This window comes from Archocentrus centrarchus (assembly GCF_007364275.1).
Source record: "Archocentrus centrarchus isolate MPI-CPG fArcCen1 chromosome 18 unlocalized genomic scaffold, fArcCen1 scaffold_23_ctg1, whole genome shotgun sequence".
Classification (NCBI taxonomy): Eukaryota; Metazoa; Chordata; class Actinopteri; order Cichliformes; family Cichlidae; genus Archocentrus; species Archocentrus centrarchus.
In genome coordinates this window covers 2,693,591-2,720,374 of record NW_022060145.1, presented here as the reverse complement: position 1 = coordinate 2,720,374, position 26,784 = coordinate 2,693,591, and the positions used below count along the sequence as shown (strand labels likewise).

General features: G+C 41.3%; 2 protein-coding genes across 6 annotated transcripts; both read right to left on the bottom strand.

The window, feature by feature from the left end:
• Positions 1 to 4,810: 4,810 nt before the first annotated feature.
• LOC115775215 (transcription factor 7-like 2) lies at positions 4,811 to 8,820 on the bottom strand. 3 transcript variants are annotated; one of them, XM_030722776.1, is made up of 9 exons: positions 8,698 to 8,820; positions 7,152 to 7,588; positions 6,584 to 6,694; positions 6,281 to 6,342; positions 6,136 to 6,198; positions 5,769 to 5,919; positions 5,546 to 5,653; positions 5,382 to 5,424; positions 4,811 to 5,126 (listed from the first exon to the last, which is right to left on the bottom strand). In XM_030722776.1, the coding sequence occupies exons 2-9, from the start codon at positions 7,569 to 7,571 to the stop codon at positions 5,089 to 5,091; spliced, it is 996 nt and encodes a 331-aa protein (XP_030578636.1). In that variant the 5' UTR covers positions 7,572 to 7,588; positions 8,698 to 8,820; the 3' UTR covers positions 4,811 to 5,088. The 3 variants fall into 3 exon arrangements, with proteins under 3 accessions (XP_030578636.1, XP_030578637.1, XP_030578635.1); XM_030722777.1 differs by having other exon boundaries at positions 7,152 to 7,427; positions 8,698 to 8,809; XM_030722775.1 differs by lacking the exon at positions 8,698 to 8,820 and having other exon boundaries at positions 7,152 to 7,956.
• Positions 8,821 to 22,220: 13,400 nt separating this feature from the next.
• Positions 22,221 to 26,349, bottom strand: LOC115775223 (transcription factor 7-like 2). 3 transcript variants are annotated; one of them, XM_030722793.1, is made up of 9 exons: positions 26,227 to 26,349; positions 24,654 to 25,090; positions 24,086 to 24,196; positions 23,784 to 23,845; positions 23,546 to 23,608; positions 23,179 to 23,329; positions 22,956 to 23,063; positions 22,792 to 22,834; positions 22,221 to 22,536 (listed from the first exon to the last, which is right to left on the bottom strand). In XM_030722793.1, exons 2-9 carry the CDS (start codon positions 25,071 to 25,073, stop codon positions 22,499 to 22,501), a joined length of 996 nt encoding a protein of 331 aa, XP_030578653.1. In that variant the 5' UTR covers positions 25,074 to 25,090; positions 26,227 to 26,349; the 3' UTR covers positions 22,221 to 22,498. The 3 variants fall into 3 exon arrangements, with proteins under 3 accessions (XP_030578653.1, XP_030578654.1, XP_030578652.1); XM_030722794.1 differs by having other exon boundaries at positions 24,654 to 24,929; positions 26,227 to 26,338; XM_030722792.1 differs by lacking the exon at positions 26,227 to 26,349 and having other exon boundaries at positions 24,654 to 25,378.
• Positions 26,350 to 26,784: the final 435 nt, after the last annotated feature.

Below are 26,784 nucleotides of genomic sequence, written 5' to 3'. Positions count from 1 at the left end.
GATGAAAACGATGTAGTTCCCATGCCAGGCCACAAGTTGGCGTTGGTTTTCTCTTTGCAAAGTTTGTTTACGCAAGACGCGCATGCGTGGAGTGACACAGTAGGTAGTGCGGCAAATTGTTCATTACTTACAAAACGGCCAATGTGAGAGGTTTTGTGTGGACCGATGATGAGGTTGGATCGCTGCTGCACACAACGCTGAATTACAAAACGGTAAAAACACAGGAAAAGCATAAGAAGCACTCGTGAATCCGCGAGTACTGTTTATCAGTTTGCGCGTGCGTGAAAAACTGGCCGTCGCAACCATAGTGCGCATGTGCGAGTCGAGCGTTTTCAAATCACCCCGGTTTCAAGTGTTTACACGAAAACGCAAGCCGGTGCGTTTCTGAAACGCTCCACTCTGGACCCCGTTTCTGAAACACATCGTTTTCACTCTGTTGTCGTGTAAACAGAAGGGCGAAACGCATCAAAACGACACCGTTGTCGTGTAAACGCAAGGCCGAAACGCATCAAAACGACACCGTTTCAAAATGAAAACGGTCTCGTGTAAACGGCACCTTAATGAGAGACTCAGGAGTCCCCGAAAGCTGGACCCAGCAAGACAGCGTCTGGGATTTTTATAAGCTTAAAGGTTTTGTTGTTTTCAACAATAAAAATTAAAAACTTTCAGCACCAACTATGTTTTCACGTGTTCTCTGTGTATTATGAAGAACAGCTCTTGTTGAATCTTTTTCCCATAAAATGTGTTTTTTCTCTCTCGTCCCACCCCCTTGTTGACAAAGATGAGTGTGAAGTAAAACTGCAAAAACACAACACAACGGTCCTGTCTTTGGCATTTTTTCCATACTGTATATGTCTCTTAAAATTGTATGCTAAATGGGTTCTAATCAACATATTATCTTCATGATGAATTATTACGCAAGTCCCGCAACATGTCTTCCCCAAAGAGTTGAGCTGTGCCGACATCATATAGAATAATCCAACACTGGATTATGAATGGGTATCACCAGGGCTGGACCGGGACAAAAAATCGGCCCTGGAATTCTGGCCGAGACACTCACTTTAGTAATAATGATTTAATTGCAAAGCTTTTGCGTCTCATTTAGAAGTTGTTAAATCTGTTGTTTGACTTTTTTGAGTGCTTATAAAAATATGTTTAGTCAGCATAGAGGCTAATAATTCAAACTACTGTGCACCTAAAAGGGACACTTGTTGCTCATCCAACACTTCTCGGCCTTGACTGTTTGCTATTTTATCAGATTACGGTTCTGTGGCTTCCATATTTTTGGACGTATGCAAATACCAATAAATACTGATACTAATACATCGCCATTGAATAGAATAGAATAGAATGCCTTTATTGTCATTATACAGGATGTACAATGAGATTGGAGGGCCACTCCTGTTCAGTGCCATGCAACAGAAAATCAAACTCTCTAAAATACAAATAAAAATATTATAATCTAATATAATCAAGAAATATACAGAAAATAAACAATGTATAAAATATACAAAAAATGTATAAAAATCTATACATACATTGCTCATCATTCTCATATAATAGAGCTAACGTTACCTCCATCACCTCAAAGTCCCTGTATTATCCTAATGTTGTTACCTCCTTCTACAATACTCCACGTGTCACACTGAAGGCCCGCGGCCACATCCGCGATCTAAATTTATGCTGGCCGTGAGATGATTTCCTTTAGCTATCATTAATGATGCAGAGGGAGACATGCACAGGTGCGCTGACAGTGCATCACTGCATCAGACAGCGGGACAGTCCTGAAGACAGAACCCGTCATAAGCACCGTAACACAGACAGTGAACTTTTTGTATCACAGTAAGAAATGAAAGTGCAGCCCAAAACATTTGATTGAAAAGGGAGACAGCGTGGATTGCTCAGCGCAGGATCGCTTCTTTTTTAACCTACTGTACTGTATTTATTTACATATTTAGCTAAAAGATTAAGTGAAACAAAATAATCTTTTGGTGATTTGCAATGGAAATGTGTGAAAGGTCATACTTTTTTTTATACTTTTATGCATCTATTTTAGGATTTCTAAACTTGCTACTGTACTTCACCAAGAAATGTTAACATAACATTTGTGAATCAAAGAACTCAACGTTTTTGTTAAGAAGGCGCCACCTTTTGGTGACAGTCTACAATTGAGGGAAAGGGGTGTGTTCATGCTGGAAAGTAGATACGCCCAGGAGAAGGAGGGGGACTTCCAGCCCGACGTCAGCCAGACGTCGGCCAGCTGGGGGCTGGACTTCAGCTGGCCGACGTCTGGCTGGATGCGGCTACTTTAGGTGGCTGCATCTGTAATTACAGTCATTGATGAAAAACAGAATACAACTGTGTGATACATAACAGCATTTTATTGTAAAAATCAAGATTACATTCAAACAGTGGCAGCTGTTGTTACCAGAACTTCACCCAGAAAAAAATATGGAACAACAGTGGCTAAGATTTTACAACCAACTGCCCACGGTTAATTACAAAGAAAATAACATATAAATCATATCATTTAGGTCCTGGATTTCTGCAGTGCTAAACATCAACAAATGCAGAAATTGAACATGAAATGGCTACACAGTGCTTACAAAAGCAGATTCATCCAAAGCGTTCTGTTGATAAATCAACACACACTGAACTGTGCAACCACTTACCTCTATTTATCCTTGACAAGCCTGGTCTCTGATCAGACAGGTAGACTGGTAGGACAGCAACGTGGTTGATAAGGTCCATCTGAACCACTGGCAGGTCAGAAGAGAGGACTGACAGGACCAACATCCTCCTAAGTTAGAGAGGTATCAACACTTTCACTCTGTTCAAAGCACATGTAGCAAATTACATTCTAATACATTTCACACTCAAATCCATAAACAGTTGGGCCTCACCTGGTAGTACATGCACCACATGTCACACTGGCCAAGGTTCGATTCCAGTTTGGGCCTTTTGCTGCAGATCATCCCCTCTCTCTGCTGTGTTTCCCGTCTGTCTACTGCCACTGTTGAATAAAATAGGCATGCCACAAAAATACAAATAAAAGACAGAAAGCATAAATAAAGAAATGATAAAAATAAAATAAACAAAATAATTTTAAAATCTTTCACCATTTAAAAGTGTCTTAGACACGAACGTTAACAGGAGCAGATACACTATGTCCTGGGGTTAACATGAGATTTGGCAGATGGGGTAAACCTAATATCTGGTGATGCAGCATGGGAAGAATTTTACGCACTGATCAGCTGACATCTGCTGCTGCACTTTGGTTTACTGCTCTTTGGGGATATAATTGAATTCAACACGGTGTAAGTAGACAGATCAGCTCAAACACTCAAGCATTAAGTACCAGTCCAGTCCTTAAATTTAAACTAACGCCTGCTAACATTGGCCATTAACACCACAGCCTGCTCTGCACCAGTCCAACACACTGCATCACCATACATCTCACCACAATACTTCAAACTAACTACTTTAGCCTGCACAAAAGTGCGTAGTATTTCCATGTAACCTTTGAACAATTGTTACATTTTAGCTCACAGACACACTGTGGTCCAAACTGCACAGTTTGTCGAGCTGTTTGAAACATTTCAAATCACCTGCCAATAGGGGTGTGCGATATATATTGTCAACGATAATATCGCAATTGTCATGTTAAAGATGTGTGACCTGACATTATTGAGTCTGCTAATGAGGAAAAAAAAACAACAACAACAATCAAACATTTCCCATGATGCACTGAGCATTTCTTTTTCACGCTCTCTCTGTTTATACACCACTCTGTATTTAATCTTTAGTTATTATTAATCTCTATCTCTCTCCCACAGCATGTCTTTTGTTCTGTCTCTCTCCCCTCAGCCTCAGCCGGTCGCAGCAGATGACTGCCCCTCCCTGAGCCTGGTTCTGCTGGAGGTTTCTTCCTGTTCAAAGGGAGTTTTTCCTTCCCACTGTCACCAAGTGCTGCTCATAGGGGGGTCGTTTTGCCTGTTGGGTTTTCTCTGTATTATTGTAGGGTCTTTACCCACAATACAAAGCGCCTTGAGGCGACTGTTGTGATTTGGTGTTCAATTGAATTGTAATGTTAGCCCTTTTTTAACGAAGAAAAATGTTTAGGGCTTTTCTTTATCTAAACATTTATTTTTGAATGCATATTAAATAAAGCCAAAAGCTTCCAGGCTTGTTTGACAGTGTGTAGAACAAACCTAATGACTTGAACACCCAGAAAGCTTAAAAGTCAACCAAACACATCCAAACTTTCATGTAGTTGTTTTTTCCAAGGCTGGCAAAAACCAAAGCTGACTGAACAACTGTGTGGCTCTCACAATAAACATAGCATCTTCTCTCAGTATATTTTAGTTTATGAATTGATTTCTTGTGTCTTCCACTGAACTACTGAGCAACTGAAACAGTCACACCAATTTTGACATCTAAACCCGATGAGAATGTGTCCCCACAGACCTGAGTGTTTTTATCTAGCTTTCCCCTGGCACGTAGTGGACACTGAGAGAAGATATGTGGTATATGAGGAATATGTTTGAAAAGAAAACAAAAGAATTAAATAAGGTGTGCAGTGTTCAGAAAATGCACAAAACAATTTTTGTGGAGGCACTTCATAGGATCAGTAAAATACTGTGATAAACAGCTATAAATCAGATGAGTTAGTTCTTCCTGTATCCTCTCATCCTGCTGTACATACTGACACAAAACACTTTTGTTTAATTTGCAATTATTTATTCATATAAAGAACAAAAATAACAATAATATAATTCAATAGCATGACTTTATAAACAAAAAAGTTCAGTTAAAGAAAAGAAAACTTAACAAGTAAAAAATTCAAAAGTTCATAAAAATTAACAAATAAAAAGTAAAAAAGCTAAACTAAATTGAATAAAGTTTAAACATTCAGTTAAGAAATGGATAGAGGATAGAAGTGGATAGAGGTGAATGGGGACAGGTCTGCAGGGGTCTGAGGGGGGAAATAATGGGCAGGAGCAGCAGGGAGAGCAGGAGCAGCAGAAAATTATACATCAAGTAGACTAAGGGATCAGACAGAAGTGACAGCACTGCAGTGGCAACGGTTTAAAGGGGTCGAATGGCTCCCGGTTCAGATGCAGACACTGCAACACAAACAAGAATGCAATGAGTCTTCTGAGACTTTTAAAACCACCTTCAAGACAAGATGTTGATTCTTAAACCCGCAGTGAGCAACATTTAATGGATATATTGAATAAATTGATATGAAATCAGAACGAGGTCAGTTCTTCAGGATATGAGGAGGTTCTGTACGTCAGTTGGATTGTTTTGGAGGAAGTTGTTTTGTCATGGCATTTCCCATGAAAAAGTCACCGTGATTCCCAGAAATCTCTTCTTACCTGAGCTGCAGGTGGAGCTGCGCCTTCCCCTCCTCTTTTTGCCCTGAAAACAAACACATTAGACTTTTCATGAGCTGATACAAGTTGTGCAGTGACAGTGTTTCATCAGCTTCAGTGCAGTGATGTGGACATTTATGACTTGTATGTTTTCACTTTGGACTTACGTAGTTAACTTTGGCAGACCAGTCTGGGTATTTTTGGGCATGGAGCCTTCTCTCTTGATCAGCCTGCTCATAGTACTTTGCCTGCTGGTCCGACGACAGCGATTTCCACTGTGGACAGAAGAACACACTGTCAGCATCCACACTGCTGCTACACATAACTACAGGACAGCTGGTACACAGGCACAAACATGAACATAAAACATTAACAGATGCATGCACTTACCCTCTCTCCCATGACTGCATTAAGGGTGGCATTCCCACTGATGTTCATATCTGCTTTAACCTTTGCCCTCTGCTCCTTCAGAAAAATCATGAATGCGTTTGGTGGCTTCTTGATATGCTGCTCTTCCTGCTCGTCCTGACGCTTCCTCTTTCTATAGGAATAACACAGAGTAAGAGCACATGTTAACACTGTGTACAACTCTGAGGAAAGGATTTTAAAAACACGAGTGAAGCTGTATAGCTGAATCAAAGCTACATCAAAGAAGGCTGAATACATTCATGCAGGCATCTGCAGATAAATGACAGATAGCTGCAGATCGTGATCCAGTCCCACTCAATAAAGTCTAAAAGCAGCAGAGCAAACTTACTTTGGAGTGGGTGTGTTGACTGCAGGACAGGGTGGAATGAAGTCGCACACCAACACACCGTTCCTACACAGACACAGAGAGACGGGTATGAGATAACAGATGTTCAGCAGCTGTGTTCACTTATGTGTTTGTGTCTTTTACTTACAATACACTGACAGGACGCAGGTATGGCAACATGCTGTCTGGAATCTGCAGTATGTTGTTATTCTGGAAACATTAAAACCACAGAACAGGTAATCACACAAGATGCAATAGAATCATCAATCCGCCAGATGGCAGTATTTACCCTCTCTTTGAGATGTAAACACTGAATCTGAACATGTGACATCTGTGAGATGAAAACATATCTGGGGGGGGCTGAAATATGCAGGTGAATAATCACAATGTGCCTGAATGTTTCTGCTGAGGCTCATAAAGGTCAGTAATATGAGGGAGAACAGGAGCTTACTGGGTTTGCAGGAGCAGCAGGGAGAGAAGGAGCAGCAGGGAGAACAGGAGCAGCAGGAGGAGCAGTGGCTGCTATGGGAATGCTGGTCACAGGCCAATGATATAGCAGGTTCTGTGGAGGGATGGAGAAAGTTCAAAATCCGTAATACTGACACTTAGTACAGCCTTTCAAAGACCACATGATGAGCACCATAGAAACATACAGTATGTGTAGAGAGACTGAACCCTTGGTAATCTAATCATCACCAGATTCAGAGAAGATTACATGAACAACAAAGAGCACAGTGATCAATGGGAGGAGAACATCTTCATGAAACTAGATTCATCCATAGTTTTTATTGTTCTTGACAGCTTCACTTTGCTCTCCTCAATTATTACTTTTGAATTATGACTCAGTGGCAGTGATTACATTTACTGATCAGCAAAGCGTCACGCCACAGTTATACACGGCTAAAATACAAGGAAGGGGACAGCAGACATTTTCCCTTCGGCCTGAAGCATCCAACAGTTTTAAGTACCTTTATCAATAAAAGTCTAATGACACTGGTCACCACCTCTGCATGTCTTACCTGTTCCTGGCTACCTGTCACCGGCTGACTATAGAGGTGAGCTGGCACTGTGGTGGGGGGAGCAGTAATTGGGGGAAATTGTTGCACAATTGCAGGAGGACTCTCTGCAGCTGGCTGAGGGGAGGCGGGTGGCACAGCAGGCAAAGCAGGTGGAGGTGAAGGATTGGCTGTTTCACCGCACAGGTCGTTTATGAGACTCTCCAGCATAAAATTCATCTCTTCCAACTCCAGTTCCTCAATGGCACTGTCTGCTGCTGGCTGAGGGGAGGCGGGTGGCTCAGCAGGCAAACCAGGTGGAGGTGAAGGATTAGTTGTTTCATTACACAGGTCGTTTATGACACTCTCGAGCATAAAATTCATCTCTTCCAACTCCAGTTCCTCAATGGCACTTTCAAGCTCTTGTCTTATGAGTTTCATCATAGTGATGTGCTGTGTGTCTGAACAAAAGAATGACAAACTGTCTGAGATCCTGTGGCACACGTTCATAGGAGGTTTTGATCCTCTTAGAATGGGACCAACATCTTAAACATCCTACAGAGTTAAACTACGGCCAAGTATTTTGTGGGAACAAGCTACAACTTACCAGTTAAATCAGTTAGTTTTAGAGTATTAAGCAAAAACTTTTATTTGAGTATTTAACTTTATATAAAGAAGTAAAATACCTGTAAAAGTGATGTATTTATGAATTAACTGAAACCAAGCTATAGTTCTTACTCTGTACTTTGTAACACAATCAGAGTCAAGTATAATGCACTGTGACACATGCTGTTACCCAGGTATACATAATGTAGTGATTTGTTTTCAGTTTGTTTTTTACATATATGTATGTTCAGTTCAGTTGTTTTAGATATACATAGTCACCCCTCTTTTTTATATATATAATCTTTATTAATTTAATTTTTGAATCAAATCAAAATACAGATACTAACAAGGTACCTGTTAGTATCTGTATTTTGATTTGATTCAAAAAATTCCTTTCTTTTTAGTTCAGCTTCAGTTCAACCAGTTCACAACATTAACACAAATACTGACATCTATATTATTTGGTAACTGATTAAACTGAACTAGATTGCAGAGGGAAATATAGTACATTTATTTAACAGCTGTAGTAACAAGTTAGTCTGAAGATTGAAGTTTGACAGACATTCCTGTGACAAACTAATACTGTTTTGATGCATTGTTAGAAATTAAATCATCCCAAAAGTTCATTAATTTGTACCAACAGTGTACTGTGTGACAGAAGCTGCTCCTTTACGTATATTTTTTCCTGATAACACTGGTGCACATTCTGTTCAATTTTAAATTAAATTCTTGTATTTTCATTTTTTTTCTTCTCTTAAAAGTCTGCAAATGACTTCATTCACTGCTCTATCACACAACATCTCAATAATTCAAACTGAACTTTTGACAATTTGTGTTCAAGGGTTGTGTTCAACAGCCAACGACAAGATTTAGAGAAAATATTTATGTAGAAACTCAAATTGTGGATGAAGAATTCCACTGTATAAACCTAAATTACCTTAAGACTGCCTATATAAGTACTTACCAATGATGTTCAGAGGTACTTCTGGTCTATATTGTAAAATGTTTGTACAAAACTGGTTGGAAAGCCTCGAGCTCTGGAGAGTATGTCTTCACACGCTGAATTTCTTTCGTGAATCTCTTGCTGTTCAGAATGCTATAGAATGTTTTGGAGTGGTTACATGGTAACATCACTTCTGAACATTCCATTCCACTCCAGTCTGTTTCCAGCATCTCCTCATCCACAGTCTTCATCATGGCTGGATCAACCTCCTGAGGGGCCCCAGGGCAGTTGGTGGGCCTCCACTTAGCCTACAGTACATATCAAAATCCTTAAAGAAAACAAATTATATATATTATTATATAATATATATATTATCTATATAGTTATATATAATATTTAAAAAAGAAAAAAAAAGAAACCAAATTATAAGCACAGAAACAAAAAAGTCCTCAGAAATTGGCAATAAAGTTTGAAATATTACTGTTTGTGTGCACAGACATATAAAAGCAGACGCTGCATTGCAGGTCAGCGCCATATTGGATGTGGCAGATCTGCGCCGTAAAGTAATGCAAATAAATGGACTGAACTTCATAAAGCACCTTTCTACAAAGTTCTTTATGTTAATGTGTCTTTTTCACACATTCATTAAAACATATTGGAAAACTGATAGGCACCAAAAATAATAATAACTTTCTCTGATAATTATAAATGTTAAATACTTCATGTATGTTTAGGGTACAGGCATCAAACCTGCATTTTCTGCTTTTGAGTGTTTACAACACTGTTACTGTGCTATAGATGGATAGATAAATAAATAGAGGTCTATAATAATCAGATCCTGACATGTAGAAATAACATTTGCAGGTTTGTAAAATTGATTACAAGCTGTTCATTTTTTAGGTATTATTAAAGGCAATCTTTAAGAAAAAAATGAACAAAGTTTGCAAATTAAAATAAGACTGCAGCAGACACTTCATGAAGCTACAGTAAAATTATAGCTCCATGTTTTATTGCATACAATAAAATTGATAGGGTTAAAAAGGTAAAACAAAAAAGAGCTATTTCCAACTTTTGTAAAATTCTTTATAAATTAAATGTAGAAATATTATTATGATTACATCAGTCAGTCTTTATAGGTGTTGCACCAAATCACAAGAAAGAAATCAAGGACTGTTTCTCAGTTTGCCCTGATGCTGACTGGCATATAAAACGCTCAGCTGATCACCTTTAATGCGCCCTCAGGAGGGATCATCAGCCCTCCTTTGTTTTTTTAGTGTGATCAAATGATGTGGGGACATGATAGGAAAATTTAGATACATATTAATCTTTTATGTTAACCATATGTTTAACCAAATTTCAGTACTAAACTTTGCATAGTATTATGATGTAATATGTAGCCTTCTTGTGACTAATGTTGAATGTGATTTCACCTTAAATGGAAAGCTTAGAGTGAAGAGACAGTGGTCTTATTCCAACCCCCCTTCCAACCTTTATTATCAGGTAAGAAACATCTTCACCTTAACTAAACACCTTCTGAGGATTTATCACTCATTGTTTTAAGGATCACCAGCCCCCACATCAATGAGTAAAACTGCTTCTTTTTTTGGTTTGTTTGATTGTCTTTTTGTGAATAGTGCCGGTGTTTTTCTAATGAAATTTTGAGAATCTCGGCAATGTTCATGTTAACATTTTTACTCAAAAAATAAAAAATGTTTTACCATTTTAAGATGACAAGATCACAGCCTCAGCCATGAATAACACACTCTCTAAATGCCAGCATCACCAAAAAGACCAAAGAGCTGGGGAGGCTTCAGAGTTTGCCCAAACTGAGTGAGTCTGTTGAAATGTATTTATTGTGTGTCTTTGTTAAAGGTTTCACTCAGAAATTCAATGATTCAGTTTCCCAGCAAATTGGGGGATTTTCTCTCCTTATATCAGACTGAACAGAACCATAAGAAAATCAAACTTAAATCAGTATTTATATGAATCATTGTCTTTAACGCTCTCTCTGGCACAATTTTCCTAAAGGCAGTGGGCCTCTGCACACAGAACACCAAGGTAAGTCCGAATAATTTCTTTGTTGTACTCACAAACACCGCAAGGAGCCAAAATTGTTACCACACGCAGTGCAATGATCTGGTGTCAACTGTCGGAAAGTTTCCGCCTTAAGTAGCCCAGACATAATCAGCTCAACCAGGTGTGTAATCAGACTCAGATATCAGACTGATAGTCTTCTGTGTTAGCCCTGTGACAGGCTGGTGACCTGTAAAGGGTGTAACCTGCCTCTCGCCCTATGACAGACACCCCGTGACCCTGACAAGTGGAAGAAGATGGATGGATGGATGGATGGATGGATGGACATTAATTAAAACATACCAAAATAAAGGAATCTCTCTCCTTTTATCTCAACCAGGCTTCTGTCTTAAAGCTTCTCTCATCCCTGTTTGTGCCCATCCTTTGCATCACTGCCATCTTGTAGCCACAGTTGGCTCTGAAAGAAGAATTAATTGAACCACTGATACCTGTATGTGGTAGGCATTCTCAATGGCGTGTCTGTGGCCTGTTACCAGTGGCTGGAGCTTTTCAAGCTGAGATGAGTCCAACTACTGCTGTGTTGTACACTAACCTCATGATGTGGGTGCTCGGGAATGTGGGTGAGTAGTCGTAAGTAAGCAGCGTGGACAGCAGAGGGCTAAGGACACTCTCCTGAGGGGAGCCAGTGTTGAGGGTGATGTGGGAAGAGGTGATTTCGTGGATTCAGACTGTCTGCTTCCTGTTTGCTAAAAAGTCCAGGACCCAGTTGCAGAGTGAGGAGCTCAGACCAAGCATGTCCAGCTTGTGAACAAGTATCTGTGGAATGATCGCGTTAAAGGCAGAGCTAAAGTCCAGGAAGAGCAGCCTGTCTATGGGTGTGAGTGCTACTGGCCTATAGTCATTCAGGCATGACACAGCTGAGGTCTTAAGAACAGAGATGCTGTCTTGAAACAGGATGGGACTATTTCTTGTGAGAATGAAGTCTTAAAGATGTTGGTCAGTACGTCAGAGAGCTGGTGTGTGCAGTCCTTCAGGACGTGGCCGGGGATGTTGTCCAGTCCTGTTGCCTTGTGGATATTAAGCCTCTAGAATGACCTCCTGACCTTTTCAGTCGTGTGTCTGGGATGCTGTTCGTCTAGTGATGAGGTGAGTCGGATGGAGGGAGATTTGTTAGATGCTTCAAAGGTGCATAAAAGTTGTTGAGAGCATCAGGTAGAGATGAATCACTGGACCATACAGCATATTTCCTGCTGTGGTATTGAAATGACCCTGGAGCTTTAGGGCATATGTAGCTTTGGTTCTCTTGATACCAGCATCTAGAGTTCTCCTTGCAGTTCTTAACATGACTGATCTGATCACCTGACCCGAATGCAGAATCCCATGCTCTCAGAAGGGGTCTAACCTCTGTGTTCATTTAGGACTTCTGGTTGGGGTGAACGGTGAATGTTCTGGTGGAGGTGACATCGTCGACACACTTACTAATGTAGCTGGTGACAGCTGATGTGTACTCCTCCAGGTCCACTTCATTCCCTTTTGTTGCAGCTTCTCTGAAGATGGATGACTCAGTCCTGGAGCACAGAGGTAGTGTCAGTGGGCCACACAGTGGCTGTCCTTCTTGTTGGTTTGATTGTCCTCCGGAGGGGTTTGTAGGTGGGGACGAGCAGAAAGGAAATATGATCTGAAAGTCCCAAGGTGAGGGCGAGGGACAGCTCTGTATGCTCCTCGCCTGTTTGTGTAAACACGACCCAAAATGTCCCCTCTAGTCACGATGGTTATGTGCTGGTGGAACCCTGGCATCATGTCAGCCCCAATCACGCACAGAGCCTCAGGGTGTTTGTTTTGGAGAGAGGAGATACAGTCATGTAGCTCCCCAAGCGCCTCTTTAGCGTTAGCTCTTGGGGGGATGTAAACAGCTACAGTGAACACTGCTGTGAATTCACAGGCTAATTTATGTCGAGTTCAGCTTTCTAAGAGTTCAGCTTTCTCAGAACAGTGGCTGCTTGTGACGGAGCACTAATAAAGGTTGGTGTACTAACCAATCTTGTTGGTGTTATTGGTGTACTAACACACAGTCTTCCCTGACTTGTACCAGGCTAGAAACATGCTTTTTAATGCTGTGATGCTGGTGACTCATTTTGGAAACAGCCTCAAGTAGCCCCAAAGAGGAACTACTGCACATCCTCAGTTCCTCTCCTCCACGCTTCTTTTTCAGGACATTACCTTATTGGTCCAGAGAACCAACGAGGTGTAGCATGAAGATAATGCACATTTGAACACATACTTTTATCTGGGTGTCAAACATTTAACCTTTTTGATATAATGGACAGAAATTTGTGCTTTCAGTTTTTGACAGGACTCAAGGAATAATTCTGAAGAAAGGGGACAAGCAGAATGTTTCAATCTTGTTTAACTGTTTAATCCAAACCCGGTAAGCCAATCTATACTGTACACACACACACACACACACACACTTTATGTGACTTTATTTTTGTGGATATTACACAGTGATTGTAAACTCAACATATTCAAAGGTTCATGGTAAGAATGGTGGAACATGTCTGCAGATCTGTATCTTATTTTATTACAGTCAGATTGTAATACAGTGCTGTAAATAAGATGGGTCACATTTAAAGGATTTTGACATTTTTGCAGCAAAATGTGTCGTTCATCACATCAAATGTAGTGTTCTTTTTGTAGAAGAAGCTGCTGAAACAGCAAATCTGACCACTCTGATTCTGAGCAGTGTGACTGTTGTTTTCATTAAGGTCATCATTTAATTTTTTGTCACAATGAGATTTCAGACAGGTACTGCTCCAAGACTAGCTCCTTTATTTTCATGTTTCCTTTCTTCTCTAAAGTTTTGTGTATCATGAGAACATCAAAAATCAGCATAAATGCAATTTAGAGGTAAACAGCAGATCTGATGTGCTGTCTCAGAGGCAGGAATTACAGCTATAGTTAGTGGGGCTGATTTCTGCTAACTGGAGTCAGTCAGTTGGACCTCTCTGCTGTTGGTGCCTTTTAGAGCATTTTAAATAGAATTTTCTGACCAACAATATGCAGTCACAAAGGAATACCAGGCTGCAGCACATGAAAACTCATTCAATATTAATGTGCAGCAACCTGCATATTAACCTTAATTTTGCCTTTATTTGATAACCCAGCAAAAAGTGTAGAGGAAACAGGCACAGCACAGGGCTCCAGGACAGAGGTGAACCCAAACTGCTGTATTTAGCTTTGCAGCATATGGGTGCATGCTCACTCTGTGAGCTAAACAGGCCAGCTACAGAAATGTTATGTCAATTTGACTGTCTGAATTTTAAAACCAGACTAAAGTATCTTTGTGAAAGCACTCACAGCTGTATTTACTCTTTCTACGGTTCAGTGTGTGATGGATTTTAAAATGGGATGTGATCCAACATCTCTACTGTCTTTCTCCATTTAAGAATGGAGGTTTGAAATGCAGGTTGTAAAATCAGGTCCTTCCATCCATCTTCTTCCACTTATCCTTTTCAGCATCACAGGAGGGCTGGATGCTATCACTACACAGATTCGGGTGGATTTGAACCTAGGACCATTTTGCTGTGACGGAACAGTGCTAACCACCACGCAGCCCTTGTTTACATGGAGTTTGTTATTATAATTGATTCAAAGAATGAAGTGTATTCTCAGAATGAGCTTGCTGTAAATTCTTCCTTTAAGTCTGATCTTTTCCCTGAAGCTAGCATCTTACTTTTTTGTTTTGACACTATGCTGTTATGATGACCTGATTTATAGTCTCAATAATTTAGTTTAAGAACACCCTGATTGGCAGAATCTGGGCTCTGATGACCTGAATAGCAGTGACCTTCTGTCCCAGAGTGAAAGCAGGAGTATCACAGAGAGCTGATTCTAGCCTTTGCACCACTGTCCCAGCATGCATGTGGTTTCTTTTACTTTTTCGATCACTTCCTGTCCATTGTTGTGGTAACAATCTAAAAGTGCAGATGCATCAGTAAATCATCTGTTTGTGTGTCTTCATTAAGTGTTTATGTGTCTGCATGACAAGCCAGCTGAAGAAGTCGCTGTGATCCAAGACACCAACAATATTTCCATCCATCCATCCATCCATTTTCTTCCGCTTATCCAGGGCCGGGTCGCGGGGGCAGAAGCCTAAGCAGAGAAGCCCAGGCTTCCCTCTCCCCAGCCACCTCCTCCAGCTCATCCGGAGGGACCCCAAGGCGTTCCCAGGCCAGCCGAGATACATAATCTCTCCAGCGTGTCCTGGGTCTACCACGGGGCCTCCTCCCGGTGGGACATGCCCGGAACACCTCACCCAGGAGGCGGCCAGGAGGCATCCTAATCAGATGCCCGAGCCACCTCAACTGGCTCCTTTCGATGTGGAGGAGCAGCGGCTCTACTCTGAGCCCCTCCTGGATGGCCGCACTCCTCACCTTATCTCTAAGGGAGAGGCCAGCCACCCTTCGAAGGAAACTCATTTCTGCCGCTTGTATTCGCGATCTTATTCTTTCGGTCACTACCCAAAGCTCGTGACCATAGGTGAGGGTAGGAACGTAGATCGACCGGTAAATCGAGAGCTTCGCTTTTACGCTAAGCTCCCTCTTCACCACGACGGACCGGTGCAGCGTCCGCATCACTGCAGAAGCAGCCCCGATCCGCCTGTCGATCTCCCGTTCCCTTCTCCCATCACTCGTGAACAAGACCCCGAGATACTTAAACTCCTCCACTTGAGGCAAGAACTCGTTCCTGAGCCGGAGATGGCACTCCACCCTTTTCCGGCTGAGGACCATGGCCTCAGACTTAGAGGTGCTGATTCTCATGCCAGCCGCTTCACACTCGGCTGCGAACCGTTCCACTGCGAGCTGGAGGCCCCCCCCTGATGAAGCCAACAGAACCGCATCATCTGCAAAAAGCAGAGATGAGACTCTGAGGCCACCAAGGAAGAAGCCTTCCGCCACCTGGCTACGCCTAGAAATTCTGTCCATAAAAATTATGAACAGAATCGGTGACAAAGGGCAGCCCTGACGGAGTCCAACACCCACAGGAAACAAATCCGACTTATTACCGGCTATACGGACCAAGCTCTCACTGTGGTTGTACAAGGACTGAATGGCCCACAACAATGGGCCAGACACCCCATACTCCCGCAGAACCTCCCAAAGAACACCCCGAGGAACACGGTCGAATGCCTTCTCCAAGTCCACAAAGCACATGTAGACTGGTTGGGCAAACTCCCACGCACACTCGAATATCCTTGAGAGGATAAAGAGCTGGTCCAGCGTTCCACGACCAGGACGAAAACCGCATTGTTCCTCCTGAATCTGAGGTTCGACTAACGGACGCACCCTCCTTTCCAGCACCCTGGCATAGACCTTACCGGGGAGGCTGAGTAGTGTGATCCCCCGAAAGTTGGAGCACACCCTCCGGTCTCCCTTCTTAAAGATGGGGCCCACCACCCCGGTCTGCCAATCCCATGGCACTGCCCCAGATCTCCACGCGATGTTGCAGAGGCGTGTCAACCAAGACAGCCCTACAACATCCCGAGCCTTCAGGAACTCAGGGTGAATCTCGTCCACCCCAGGGGCTCTGCCACCAAGGAGTTGTTTAACTACCTCAGTGACCTCACCCCCAGTGATGGTCAAGTCATCCCCCTCATCCCCAGACTCTGCTTCCACTACAGAAGGCGGGTCAGTGGGATTCAGAAGGTCCTCGAAGTATTCCTTCCACCGTCCGACTATAGCCTCAGTTGAAGTCAGCAGCACCCCCCCCGCACTATAAACAGTGTGAGTGAAGCACTGTTTTCCCCTCCTGAGTCGCCTGACGGTTTGCCAGAATCGCTTCGATGCCATCCGAAAGTCTTTTTCCATAGCCTCACCGAACTCCTCCCACACCCGAGTTTTTGCTTTGGCCACTACCCGAGCTGCATTCCGCTTGGCCTGTCGATACCTGTCAGCTGCCTCCGGAGTCCCACAGGCTAACCAAGCCCGATAGGACTCTTTCTTCAGCTTGATGGCGCCCTTCACCTCCGGTGACCACCATCTGGTTCGGGGGTTACCACCACGACAGGCACCAACCACCTTGCAGCCACAGCTCTGAGCAGCAGCCTCAACAATGGAGGTGCGGAACATGGTCCATTCGGACTCAATGTCCTCAGCCTCCCTCGGAATGCTGTCGAAGTTCTGCCGGAGGTGGGAGTTGAAGAACCAACTCCGGCAGAACCAACAATATTTCAACCTCTTAATTCTTCAAATGAGGAACTTGTTTGTTTAAAGTATATTTAGTGAATCTGATTTTGGAGTAAACTAAAAGAACTTCAGAGTCTGTCCAAATAAGAATTCCTCTGCTCTACACATGAAAAGCATTAACCTGACAAAAATTAAAACTAGTTGCTGCATTCTTCAAGGTCATCCTTATGGATGACTCTGACTCTATTTCCAAGAGTGTTAATGTGGAATTCTACTGTGATTTCCTGAGACACCTGTGGGAGAATATTCAGTGTAAAACACCTTGTTTGCAGTGGGCAGAGTTGATGAACTGTTTCACCAAAGATTTATCAGTCTATATGTGAATAATTGTGATCTTTGTCTCTTGTGTTTCCTTTGTGAATGAGATGTAAGCAAACAATTTGAAGCAGGTAATGTAAGCAAGCTCAAGCAACTGTTTGTTGTTATTTGGTGCTATATAAATAAACATGAATTGAATTTAATATGGAGACTAAAATATAAAGTTTGCAAATCATAATGGTTAAACTTTTTTGGGGGTGTGATTTTTCTGTCACAGATGTACAACAGATACAAAAACACGCCTCCTCAGACCATCTTATGAGAGGTTAGTGGAGAGCGCCATTTCAGGGACATCATGTGCATGATGAGGAACTTTGACTGGCTCACAGTTTTTTTCCTCTGCAGCCTCAGTAAGAAGTTTTACTCTAGAAAAGCAGTCGATTCTGATCATTAAGATTCTGCTGCTTCATAATATTATCCTGTTTGTGTTTTGTTTGTTTCAGGTTGGATCTCCGTCTCTCTTTCTGATTCTCAGACACTGGAGGTTTAGTCTGGAGAAGAAATCTTACTGCTGTGCTCCAACTTTTCCAGTTCTCCCACACAGATATTCTGGTTCAGAGTGACCAAGAAATCCAAAGTCCACTGTATCGCCTCTATGTTCGAGCCTCATGAACAGGCTTCATTCTGTACTGGATTTGAAAATGGAAACTTTGAAATGAGCACCAACATATCCACTGTCTTTCTCAAAATCAAGCAAGTGGATTTACTGGACTCTGGACTGTATTTCTGTGGATTCAAATTAAGCAACGATCTGGTTATTGTTGATGCAACATATGTTGAGGTCCAAGGTAAGAATATGCTCTTCCTTTGATTTTGTTGCATGTCATAGAAACATGGGTCATAAACAAACTGCTGTACATTTTGTCACTGTTTGATTTAGTTGTCCTTTCTTGTAGATGTGTTTAATGGACTACCAAAGGTGATGGGTGTGGTCCTGGGCACACTGACTGTTTTCTTCATTGTGTTGATCGTCTGTCTGGCTGTTAAAATCAAAAAGCTTCAGAAAGGTATTTTTATTTTAATGCATTTTCCCTTTTTCTCTTGCTCCAGTATAAAAGCACAGTCCTCTACTTCTCTTAAACAAGTTCTTTAAATGGCAATATTATTAAACCGTGACCACACAAATTCTTTTCATACTTGATGGTAACTCACACTGAAGAACAGAATATGTAACAGGAGAAGGTGTTTAAATTTTGTCCTACTCAAGATGCTACAACATTAGTCTGGAGTCAGTGCATACTCAGATATCTGACATGAGTGACTGAAAAATGCTTCATTAACAGAGGAAGAGATCATCTGTTTATTGAATATTTCGTTTATCAAACAGCAATGACACCAAACAACGGAATAAGGAGTCCAATTATTAAATTTAATAAAGCCATTTCAAACAGTTTTCCAGAGTACTCTGGTTCAGAACTGTCGGAGCTGCCTAATGCAGTCAGTCGGTACAACTTTTACACATAGACTTAGACACAGTCACACAGTTATTGAAAGATGCAAGATGTTGCCTTGCACATGCAGCACGCTTATCAGTTCCTTCTTCTGTGCCCTTCACTGTCACCTGTTAACGGCCTCATCTGGGTCCTGTAGACACAAAACATCAGACCAAAACACGCATTCTTTTCCAGTAAATCACTGGTATGTGATTTTGTTGTTTCTCTACTATGCAGTCTTATTTCTGACTGCTGTGCAGCGTTATTTCAACACCTTCACCCTGTTGTGAAGATTAATGCTGTGATATGCTACTTGATGCTATGTTTCTATTTAAATTGTTATATTTATGGTATGTCTAGTGTGCAGCTTATTTACACTCCTTCCTTCACTCCCCTGCTGCTTCTGTCTCTCTCTCCTCCCCATCCTGGCCATACAGATTGCTCTATGTGGCCAGGATGGGGAGGAGACATAATCTTTCTCACTGTAGCATGACTTGTCGTTGTGGTTCCCCTTTTACCTTTTTATCCTCAGGGTGGCCCCGGCTCCGGCTGGAAATTTTTCACAATTAAATCCACTTTTTTGAAAAAAAAGAAGCTGCTTCAACCGCGAAAAACAGGGCAATTATACCCTGTCTGCGGGATTTTCCTCCACCCCAAATTAATATGCATAAGTTGTTTTCCTTTGATATTTAATCCTCACCCCATCAACTTTTCAGGCACCCTTCACCCACTTTAGGACACATGCTTAAAGCTGCACCTCACCGGTCTAGCTCAAAGGTCACAACAGTTCAAACAGATGTCACCAGTGATGACCTTTTCTACTCAAACATCTGTTAAGATAAGATCACCAGTCCCACACGTAGCCAGGTTTTTAATCCCCCCCCTTCGGCTGTAAAGCTGTGAAGGGGCCCACAGAACTCCCTTTTCTGGGAGTGCACCTGCCGTAAAACTCGACTGAAACATGACGATAGGGTACAAGTGTCAAGTAAGACAGTGCTTACACTGGCAACTCTTCAAAACCTAAACCTAATTACAGTCATTGATGAAAAACAGAATACAACTGTGTGATACATAACAGCATTTTATTGTAAAAATCAAGATTACATTCAAACAGTGGCAGCTGTTGTTACCAGAACTTCACCCAGAAAAAAATATGGAACAACAGTGGCTAAGATTTTACAACCAACTGCCCACGGTTAATTACAAAGAAAATAACATATAAATCATATCATTTAGGTCCTGGATTTCTGCAGTGCTAAACATCAACAAATGCAAAAATTGAACATGAAATGGCTACACAGTGCTTACAAAAGCAGATTCATCCAAAGCGTTCTGTTGATAAATCAACACACACTGAACTGTGCAACCACTTACCTCTATTTATCCTTGACAAGCCTGGTCTCTGATCAGACAGGTAGACTGGTAGGACAGCAACGTGGTTGATAAAGTCCATCTGAACCACTGGCAGGTCAGAAGAGAGGACTGACAGGACCAACATCCTCCTAAGTTAGAGAGGTATCAACACTTTCACTCTGTTCAAAGCACATGTAGCAAATTACATTCTAATACATTTCACACTCAAATCCATAAACAGTTGGGCCTCACCTGGTAGTACATGCACCACATGTCACACTGGCCAAGGTTCGATTCCAGTTTGGGCCTTTTGCTGCAGATCATCCCCTCTCTCTGCTGTGTTTCCCGTCTGTCTACTGCCACTATTGAATAAAATAGGCATGCCACAAAAATACAAATAAAAGACAGAAAGCATAAATAAAGAAATGATAAAAATAAAATAAACAAAATAATTTTAAAATCTTTCACCATTTAAAAGTGTCTTAGACACGAACGGTAACAGGAGCAGATACACTATGTCCTGGGGTTAACATGAGATTTGGCAGATGGGGTAAACCTAATATCTGGTGATGCAGCATGGGAAGAATTTTACGCACTGATCAGCTGACATCTGCTGCTGCACTTTGGTTTACTGCTCTTTGGGGATATAATTGAATTCAACACAGTGTAAGTAGACAGATCAGCTCAAACACTCAAGCATTAAGTACCAGTCCAGTCCTTAAATTTAAACTAACGCCTGCTAACATTGGCCATTAACACCACAGCCTGCTCTGCACCAGTCCAACACACTGCATCACCATACATCTCACCACAATACTTCAAACTAACTACTTTAGCCTGCACAAAAGTGCGTAGTATTTCCATGTAACCTTTGAACAATTGTTACATTTTAGCTCACAGACACACTGTGGTCCAAACTGCACAGTTTGTCGAGCTGTTTGAAACATTTCAAATCACCTGCCAATAGGGGTGTGCGATATATATTGTCAACGATAATATCGCAATTGTCATTTTAAAGATGTGCGACCTGACATTATTGAGTATGCTAATGAGGAAAAAAAAAACAACAACAACAATCAAACATTTCCCATGATGCACTGAGTATTTCTTTTTCATGCTCTCTCTGTTTATACACCACTCTGTATTTAATCTTTAGTTATTATTAATCTCTATCTCTCTCCCACAGCATGTCTTTTGTTCTGTCTCTCTCCCCTCAGCCTCAGCCGGTCGCAGCAGATGACTGCCCCTCCCTGAGCCTGGTTCTGCTGGAGGTTTCTTCCTGTTCAAAGGGAGTTTTTCCTTCCCACTGTCACCAAGTGCTTGCTCATAGGGGGGTCGTTTTGCCTGTTGGGTTTTCTCTGTATTATTGTAGGGTCTTTACCCACAATACAAAGCGCCTTGAGGCGACTGTTGTGATTTGGTGCTCAATTGAATTGTAATGTTAGCCCTTTTTTAACAAAGAAAAATGTTTAGGGCTTTTCTTTATCTAAACATTTATTTTTGAATGCATATTAAATAAAGCCAAAAGCTTCCAGGCTTGTTTGACAGTGTGTAGAACAAACCTAATGACTTGAACACCCAGAAAGCTTAAAAGTCAACCAAACACATCCAAACTTTCATGTAGTTGTTTTTTCCAAGGCTGGCAAAAACCAAAGCTGACTGAACAACTGTGTGGCTCTCACAATAAACATAGCATCTTCTCTCAGTATATTTTAGTTTATGAATTGATTTCTTGTGTCTTCCACTGAACTACTGAGCAACTGAAACAGTCACACCAATTTTGACATCTAAACCCGATGAGAATGTGTCCCCACAGACCTGAGTGTTTTTATCTAGCTTTCCCCTGGCACGTAGTGGACACTGAGAGAAGATATGTGGTATATGAGGAATATGTTTGAAAAGAAAACAAAAGAATTAAATAAGGTGTGCAGTGTTCAGAAAATGCACAAAACAATTTTTGCGGAGGCACTTCATAGGATCAGTAAAATACTGTGATAAACAGCTATAAATCAGATGAGTTAGTTCTTCCTGTATCCTCTCATCCTGCTGTACATACTGACACAAAACACTTTTGTTTAATTTGCAATTATTTATTCATATAAAGAACAAAAATAACAATAATATAATTCAATAGCATGACTTTATAAACAAAAAAGTTCAGTTAAAGAAAAGAAAACTTAACAAGTAAAAAATTCAAAAGTTCATAAAAATTAACAAATAAAAAGTAAAAAAGCTAAACTAAATTGAATAAAGTTTAAACATTCAGTTAAGAAATGGATAGAGGATAGAAGTGGATAGAGGTGAATGGGGACAGGTCTGCAGGGGTCTGAGGGGGGAAATAATGGGCAGGAGCAGCAGGGAGAGCAGGAGCAGCAGAAAATTATACATCAAGTAGACTAAGGGATCAGACAGAAGTGACAGCACTGCAGTGGCAACGGTTTAAAGGGGTCGAATGGCTCCCGGTTCAGATGCAGACACTGCAACACAAACAAGAATGCAATGAGTCTTCTGAGCCTTTTAAAACCCCCTTCAAGCCAAGATGTTGATTCTTAAACCCGCAGTGAGCAACATTTAATGGATATATTGAATAAATTGATATGAAATCAGAACGAGGTCAGTTCTTCAGGATATGAGGAGGTTCTGTATGTCAGGTGGATTGTTTTGGAGGAAGTTGTTTTGTCATGGCATTTCCCATGAAAAAGTCACTGTGATTCCCAGAAATCTCTTCTTACCTGAGCTGCAGGTGGAGCTGCGCCTTCCCCTCCTCTTTTTGCCCTGAAAACAAACACATTAGACTTTTCATGAGCTGATACAAGTTGTGCAGTGACAGTGTTTCATCAGCTTCAGTGCAGTGATGTGGACATTTATGACTTGTATGTTTTCACTTTGGACTTACGTAGTTAACTTTGGCAGACCAGGCTGGGTATTTTTGGGCATGGAGCCTTCTCTCTTGATCAGCCTGCTCATAGTACTTTGCCTGCTGGTCCGACGACAGCGATTTCCACTGTGGACAGAAGAACACACTGTCAGCATCCACACTGCTGCTACACATAACTACAGGACAGCTGGTACACAGGCACAAACATGAACATAAAACATTAACAGATGCATGCACTTACCCTCTCTCCCATGACTGCATTAAGGGTGGCATTCCCACTGATGTTCATATCTGCTTTAACCTTTGCCCTCTGCTCCTTCAGAAAAATCATGAATGCGTTTGGTGGCTTCTTGATATGCTGCTCTTCCTGCTCGTCCTGACGCTTCCTCTTTCTATAGGAATAACACAGAGTAAGAGCACATGTTAACACTGTGTACAACTCTGAGGAAAGGATTTTAAAAACACGAGTGAAGCTGTATAGCTGAATCAAAGCTACATCAAAGAAGGCTGAATACATTCATGCAGGCATCTGCAGATAAATGACAGATAGCTGCAGATCGTGATCCAGTCCCACTCAATAAAGTCTAAAAGCAGCAGAGCAAACTTACTTTGGAGTGGGTGTGTTGACTGCAGGACAGGGTGGAATGAAGTCGCACACCAACACACCGTTCCTACACAGACACAGAGAGACGGGTATGAGATAACAGATGTTCAGCAGCTGTGTTCACTTATGTGGAATGAAGGCGCACACCAACACACCGTTCCTACACAGACACAGAGAGACGGGTATGAGATAACAGATGTTCAGCAGCTGTGTTCACTTATGTGTTTGTGTCTTTTACTTACAATACACTGACAGGACGCAGGTATGGCAACATGCTGTCTGGAATCTGCAGTATGTTGTTATTCTGGAAACATTAAAACCACAGAACAGGTAATCACACAAGATGCAATAGAATCATCAATCCGCCAGATGGCAGTATTTACCCTCTCTTTGAGATGTAAACACTGAATCTGAACATGTGACATCTGTGAGATGAAAACATATCTGGGGGGGCTGAAATATGCAGGTGAATAATCACAATGTGCCTGAATGTTTCTGCTGAGGCTCATAAAGGTCAGTAATATGAGGGAGAACAGGAGCTTACTGGGTTTGCAGGAGCAGCAGGGAGAGAAGGAGCAGCAGGGAGAACAGGAGCAGCAGGAGGAGCAGTGGCTGCTATGGGAATGCTGGTCACAGGCCAATGATATAGCAGGTTCTGTGGAGGGATGGAGAAAGTTCAAAATCCGTAATACTGACACTTAGTACAGCCTTTCAAAGACCACATGATGAGCACCATAGAAACATACAGTATGTGTAGAGAGACTGAACCCTTGGTAATCTAATCATCACCAGATTCAGAGAAGATTACATGAACAACACAGAGCACAGTGATCAATGGGAGGAGAACATCTTCATGAAACTAGATTCATCCATAGTTTTTATTGTTCTTGACAGCTTCACTTTGCTCTCCTCAATTATTACTTTTGAATTATGACTCAGTGGCAGTGATTACATTTACTGATCAGCAAAGCGTCACGCCACAGTTATACACGGCTAAAATACAAGGAAGGGGACAGCAGACATTTTTCCTTCGGCCTGAAGCATCCAACAGTTTTAAGTACCTTTATCAATAAAAGTCTAATGACACTGGTCACCACCTCTGCATGTCTTACCTGTTCCTGGCTACCTGTCACCGGCTGACTATAGAGGTGAGCTGGCACTGTGGTGGGGGGAGCAGTAATTGGGGGAAATTGTTGCACAATTGCAGGAGGACTCTCTGCAGCTGGCTGAGGGGAGGCGGGTGGCACAGCAGGCAAAGCAGGTGGAGGTGAAGGATTGGCTGTTTCACCGCACAGGTCGTTTATGAGACTCTCCAGCATAAAATTCATCTCTTCCAACTCCAGTTCCTCAATGGCACTGTCTGCTGCTGGCTGAGGGGAGGCGGGTGGCTCAGCAGACAAAACAGGTGGAGGTGAAGGATTAGTTGTTTCATTACACAGGTCGTTTATGACACTCTCGAGCATAAAATTCATCTCTTCCAACTCCAGTTCCTCAATGGCACTTTCGATCTCTTGTCTTATGAGTTTCATCATAGTGATGTGCTGTGTGTCTGAACAAAAGAATGACAAACTGTCTGAGATCCTGTGGCACACGTTCATAGGAGGTTTTGATCCTCTTAGAATGGGACCAACATCTTAAACATCCTACAGAGTTAAACTACGGCCAAGTATTTTGTGGGAACAAGCTACAACTTACCAGTTAAATCAGTTAGTTTTAGAGTATTAAGCAAAAACTTTTATTTGAGTATTTAACTTTATATAAAGAAGTAAAATACCTGTAAAAGTGATGTATTTATGAATTAACTGAAACCAAGCTATAGTTCTTACTCTGTACTTTGTAACACAATCAGAGTCAAGTATAATGCACTGTGACACGTGCTGTTACCCAGGTATACATAATGTAGTGATTTGTTTTCAGTTTGTTTTTTACATATATGTATGTTCAGTTCAGTTGTTTTAGATATACATAGTCACCCCTCTTTTTTATATATATAATCTTTATTAATTTAATACTAACAAGGTACCTGTTAGTATCTGTATTTTGATTTGATTCAAAATACAGATACTAACAGGTACCTGTTAGTATCTGTATTTTGATTTGATTCAAAAAATTCCTTTCTTTTTAGTTCAGCTTCAGTTCAACCAGTTCACAACATTAACACAAATACTGACATCTATATTATTTGGTAACTGATTAAACTGAACTAGATTGCAGAGGGAAATATAGTACATTTATTTAACAGCTGTAGTAACAAGTTAGTCTGAAGATTGAAGTTTGACAGACATTCCTGTGACAAACTAATACTGTTTTGATGCATTGTTAGAAATTAAATCATCCCAAAAGTTCATTAATTTGTACCAACAGTGTACTGTGTGACAGAAGCTGCTCCTTTACGTATATTTTTTCCTGATAACACTGGTGCACATTCTGTTCAATTTTAAATTAAATTCTTGTATTTTCATTTTTTTTCTTTTCTTAAAAGTCTGCAAATGACTTCATTCACTGCTCTATCACACAACATCTCAATAATTCAAACTGAACTTTTGACAATTTGTGTTCAAGGGTTGTGTTCAACAGCCAACGACAAGATTTAGAGAAAATATTTATGTAGAAACTCAAATTGTGGATGAAGAATTCCACTGTATAAACCTAAATTACCTTAAGACTGCCTATATAAGTACTTACCAATGATGTTCAGAGGTACTTCTGGTCTATATTGTAAAATGTTTGTACAAAACTGGTTGGAAAGCCTCGAGCTCTGGAGAGTATGTCTTCACACGCTGAATTTCTTTCGTGAATCTCTTGCTGTTCAGAATGCTATAGAATGTTGTGGAGTGGTTACATGGTAACATCACTTCTGAACATTCCATTCCACTCCAGTCTGTTTCCAGCATCTCCTCATCCACAGTCTTCATCATGGCTGGATCAACCTCCTGAGGGGCCCCAGGGCAGTTGGTGGGCCTCCACTTAGCCTACAGTACATATCAAAATCCTTAAAGAAAACAAATTATATATATTATTATATAATATATATATTATCTATATAGTTATATATAAAATTTAAAAAAGAAAAAAAAGAAACCAAATTATAAGCACAGAAACAAAAAAGTCCTCAGAAATTGGCAATAAAGTTTGAAATATTACTGTTTCTGTGCACAGACATATAAAAGTAGACGCTGCATTGCAGGTCAGCGCCATATTGGATGTGGCAGATCTGCGCCGTAAAGTAATGCAAATAAATGG